The 5,274-nt window shown below is 36.3% G+C and overlaps 1 protein-coding gene across 2 annotated transcripts; it reads right to left on the bottom strand.

Moving 5' to 3' along the window:
- Window positions 1–1,821: 1,821 nt before the first annotated feature.
- On the bottom strand, window positions 1,822–3,175 carry LOC111900550 (peroxygenase). 2 transcript variants are annotated; one of them, XM_023896427.3, is made up of 6 exons: window positions 2,982–3,175; window positions 2,705–2,854; window positions 2,512–2,597; window positions 2,337–2,431; window positions 2,114–2,239; window positions 1,822–2,028 (listed from the first exon to the last, which is right to left on the bottom strand). In XM_023896427.3, exons 1-6 carry the CDS (start codon window positions 3,160–3,162, stop codon window positions 1,875–1,877), a joined length of 792 nt encoding a protein of 263 aa, XP_023752195.1. In that variant the 5' UTR covers window positions 3,163–3,175; the 3' UTR covers window positions 1,822–1,874. The 2 variants fall into 2 exon arrangements, with proteins under 2 accessions (XP_023752195.1, XP_023752196.1); XM_023896428.3 differs by having other exon boundaries at window positions 2,536–2,597.
- Between the last annotated feature and the right edge of the window lie 2,099 nt (window positions 3,176–5,274).

The following is a 5,274-nucleotide window of genomic DNA, read 5'->3' as shown; positions in this document are numbered from 1 at the left end:
AAACATTTCATATCTTTCCATATGACAACTCATGATTAATATAATCTTGTCTATTCATAATAGTGTTAATATGTTCCATCTATTATTATACTTCCAACTATCCTTAAGCGACCAATCATTGGCGAACCTTAGATTGTCCTTAACAGTTGTTTAACCACTTTAGTCATACCCGGTTCTATTCTTTTTTCCCTTTTAATGCTCTAGGCATTTGGAAAATTTTGAACAATAGAATATTATAGCATATGCAATCGATCCTATACCCGAAGCATATGAGACATGGTTCATAATGTCTAACATAAAGACATGATACTTGATCAGTCTTTGGCTATAATATTTTTATTTGCCATGTTCTCAAAAAGGTGACTCTAAGACTCTATTCCTTGGAGTGTGACTCTAAGACTCTATTCCTTTCTTAAGATTATGTCACTTAAGGCACAATCTTGGAGTATGACTCCAAGACTCGGTTTGGAACGAAGTATGATTCACCTTTTTGAGTTAAGCATTTCAACAATTCACGATTCCTCTTCTTAGTCATACAAATGCACTAAGATATCCTTAGATGATCAATTGTGATATGGTTTCCCATAATCATTAAGATGATCATAAAACACGATACTTAGAGGGATGTCGTAATCATAATCGAAGCTCATATGTGTGTCTAAACAATTTTTAGAACTTACAGCCATAAGTCTGAAATGTTTTAAACCTTCGACATATCTCACAATTCGAATTATGAAGAGGGATATCGTAATAATAATCGAATTTGAGAATGCAAATATCATAATTGCTAACTATTAAAATCTACTTAATGAAAGTGTTTCCCCACAATCATTTTCATGAATTGGAGAGAAACCTTATGACACTTTAGATTTTATGGTGTATGTGTTCCTATCCATGTGAATTTGTCAGAACCATAATCACAGTACAAGGTTAGTGACAAATCCAAACTTATATGGACTAAACTTGTTCAATCTTAATTTCTTGCTACTTGGCAGCACAAGGGCCTAACATTGCTTCCAAATTGTTATGCAAACAACTGAGAACTCATAGAACTCACATGCATAGTCAACTTTAACTGGAATGGGCACATAAACAAGAATATGTCAACACGATAGGTTACAAACCTCAAGTTGTGTGCTAGTGTTTAACAATAGGTTTACTCTTGATTAGTTCTTGAAACTTTCAAGATCTTTTAGACTCCCACTGACCTCTTGACATATAAGATTCTCTTGTCATGAACCATTCATTGACAAACAAATATTCAAAAGCTAGTGTGGATTCTAATCAATACTAACACTTCACACAATTGACATTAGTTGGTCTTTGTTTTATCCAAAACATCACAACTTACTAATTTCAAATGTACAAGAGTAGAAAACATTTTACTCTACATTTGATAAGTGTTATAAACATTTCTTAAGATTATGTCGCTTAAGGCACAATCTTGGAGTATGACTCTAAGACTCGATTTGGAACGAAGGATGATCCACCTTTTTGATTTAATCATTCCAACAATTCATTTTCATTTTTAAAAAAATTGAAAATAAATTATCAATTTTTTTCAGTTTTCATTAGAAAGTTTAGAAATTACTTTCAGTTAAATATTAAAACATACTTATTTATTTATATTTGTATTTTTTATTTTGAAAACTAGAAAATATTTTCAAATTAATATTTTTCTATTGGTTTTTATTTTTAGAAACTGATAGAGATAGAGGTGGACGGGTGGGGTGGGATGGTGGTAAATGTGGTGGTAGTGGCGACGGTTGCGGTAGCGTGCCAGTGGGGGTGGAGGAAGCAGTAATGGAGGTGGCCTGTTCATTAACATTAATACACATCATTCACTTGCTTAATAAATTAATTAAACACCATCTTTAGTACATCTTATCCTGCGCAGCCCTGTTCATTTTAGCACAATACTCAAACAAACTCCCATCAAAACACCGCCTCACAGTCTCCTTGGACAGCATGCCTTCTTCATCCCTAGCAAGCACATACAATATCGCCCACTCCATCTTCCCCGAAGTCCTGCATAAAAGTTTCAACTTCCATTTTTTACTTAAAGAAAAGCTAAATTACAGTTTGGTTATTTTTTTTAAATCCAACTACCAACCATCCGAAGAAATCAAACGCTGCTCGATTCCCTTCAGTCATGTTCCATATCTCTCCCAGTGTCAGCTTGTCTGGTACTGTTTTAGCATACTTACTGAATATGTTCTCGAAGTTGACTGGTAAGAATCTGAAAATGAATATGAATTAGTTCCATCATCATCATCATCATCAGAAGGAGGTTCAAATTGATGGGAGATTATAAGAGTATGATTCAACTGACAGACCTTCCTTCAGTATCGTAAGTTCCCGAGTCGCTTCCGTGTTTGGATCTATGGATGTTGTTGATGTAAATGGGGAAGAAAAGCGAAGGAATCCAACTCTAGAATGCAAGTTCAAATTTTGTTCAATTATAATCATATATAGAATTAGTTACGATTAGAAGAAGATAGAAGAATGTACAGGTTGTGTGGGATAGCTCATTACGAAGTTCATACAAATGGCTGTTAGGAGTGAGATCAAGAAATTGAACCCTAATTGACGCATTCCTGAAATCCATACAAGTAATTCATCTGAATCTGAAGGATTATTGATAGTACTTTCCTTATCAACTCCTTTAAACATTCAATTGAATGTTGATATTGAAGGTGCTCACCGGCATACGTCTCCCATGGGTAAACGATTCCGTCGTCGTTTTGATCGAAGAAAGCAACATGCTGTTGGAGAACAGTCATGTCGTTGTGTCTGTGCCCTAGCGTTCCATTTGGATGCTCGACATCTGGAGCTACAAGTCCCCTCGCCAAATCTGAAAATCATTACCATTTCCCACAAAATCACCAAATTGTTATATGAAATCTAAATAAGAACCAGAATTGTAAATCAAATTGTTACTAACATTACAACATATCTGGATAGAGTGATGAAGAACTTACAAGGTTTAGGAAGATGAATTTCCAAGTCGGTTCGAACTCTTCTCTCATATGTCAACGGTTCACACTCCGCCTCCGGTGTCAAAGCACTGCCGTCGACGCCTCCGATCATCTTTGTCGCCATTTCTGTGTAGTCTGTTTCTTGGTCTTGTTTGAGTGTATGTTGTCTGGTTTTAGCGTGCATGAAAGAATCGAGCTGATACGTGCGTCTTAAACTGGTTGAGGTGAAGCTGGAGACTGTGCTTACTCTCCTTGCGTTCCGCTACGTGCCCTACTTCCTTCCACGTGCTTTTTTCAATTTCCCTCCATTGTGTAGTCCATAGTATCTCATTTCAAACCGGGTACTGACCACATGAAATATTCGACCCGTTGTGAAAACGAGTGGGCCAAGGAGAAGAGCCCAACATTTTATATTCCAAAATCTCTGTTTTTAACTTATTTTTTATTTTTATTTTTTTTTCTATTTTGGGAAAGGGAAAATTGTCAATTTATGCAACTATGTATTATATTTTTCTAGATTTATGCAACATGTCATATTTATTCTCCTTAAAATTGAAGTTGCAGGTTTGTGTTTTCTACTTCATGTCTTCATCTAATTCATAATAAGTGAAATGTTTGTCATTGTATTTTGTCTTCATCTTCTCTATCATTGCATCATGTCTTCTCTGATTGGAATCCTTATTTTCTTTGATTGGCTAGGGTTACCAGTTCTTAGACCATGGAATTCGGGGTTGCATAATTTCAGCGTAAGTGGTAAAACATTACTAATTCTACGACAATTGATTCTTATTCAACAAGAGTTCGATATTTTTTATTTTTTATGTAAGGTAAATGGGAATATCATGATCAACATCAAAATTTTGGTTGAGAAGTAGAGAAATGGAAGAGAAGTGATCTTATTGAGATTCATATTATTTAGATAACCTATCAAAATTTTGTAACATCCAAGATTGATCAGGTTGGTTTTTAACTTTTAGAATTTGAGTTTATGGCATTATTGGTCATCGAGATTGGAATCTTAACTTTTTTTAGTACGCGGGGCGTAACTCTTATTACGCTGGGCGTAGAGGACTCCGGGTGCGTAAGTTGTGTGTGCGTCTCGTACGTAGGGCGTATGTGGCTCAGACAAAACCTAGTGATTAGGGTTTGTGCACTATTTAAACCCCATTATGACTAGAAGACCTTCCCTAACCTCAACCTCCATTGTCATTTCGGCTCTCTTAGCTAACCCTGGCCATTTTGAACCTCTTGAGCTTTGTAGTGAGATTTTGAGCTTGTTTGGTGGTGAAGAAGGTGGTGCAAGAAGAAAGCTTTGTCTCCAAGACTTTAGATTCAACATTTGCTACTTATTTGGCACCAATTTGAGGTATAAAGCTCAAATCTTTGCTTGTGTTTCCTTAAGTTCTTGGTTGAGGCTAGATTTCTCCTTTTGACACAAAAAGATTAGATCTTGGTGAGTATGAGCTACTCCCAAGCCTTTTTTGTTGCATTTCCAGTTAGGATCTATTGTCTCAATGCTTAAAGGTGCAAGCTTTGAGGTGGTTTGGTCCCCATTCTTGAGATAAGATGTAGAAAAGGGCTTATGAGACTTGATCTTTGTTTTTGGACTTCTTTTAGCCATGTAAGGACTTAAAGTTGGCAACTTCATAGCCCTAGAGGTCTTAATGGGTCCAGATCTGAGTTTTGGATGTAAAATCTTAATGCATTAAGTCTTTGCATGGATTATGGTATAACTGGCGCGTATGTCATGCGTATAATCATCAGGGCCGGTCCTAAACGTATATGGGCCCAGGGAGAAAATTAAAAAAAAGCCCCTTAAAGACAAATATAATAAAGATTCAAAAAAAATATCATTTATTCTTCGTTATAAACGCGTTCAATTAGCAATAAAAAGCAAGCCGAATTGTTTTTATATTTTGAGCTAGTCTGAGTTTGAACTAAAAATCATTTAGGTAATATTTTATATATATATATATATATATATATATATATACACACACACACACACTACATACCCCAAAAATTTTAGGCCCCCTGGAGACGTGGGCCCTGGGCGGTCGCCCGAGTTGCCCACCGTCTGGACCGACCCTGACAATCATGTACGTCGTGCGTATTGCCTCTAGCTGAGATACGTTGTGTGTACCAATGTGTACGTCGAGCGTACGGTTCAGGCAAACTTTTTAAGCGTTGGGCTCAAATCTTTGGTCCTTATGTGGGTTTTTGGGTTTTGACTGTAGGCTTGAGGTTTTGGGATAGTTAGGCCATGGAATTCATTATTGGATCATTAGTAGCTTAG

The sequence above is a fragment of the Lactuca sativa genome, chromosome 1 (assembly GCF_002870075.4).
Source record: "Lactuca sativa cultivar Salinas chromosome 1, Lsat_Salinas_v11, whole genome shotgun sequence".
Classification (NCBI taxonomy): domain Eukaryota; kingdom Viridiplantae; phylum Streptophyta; class Magnoliopsida; order Asterales; family Asteraceae; genus Lactuca; species Lactuca sativa.
Note: the sequence above shows the minus strand (reverse complement) of the source record. Positions and strands in the feature narration are given on the sequence as shown.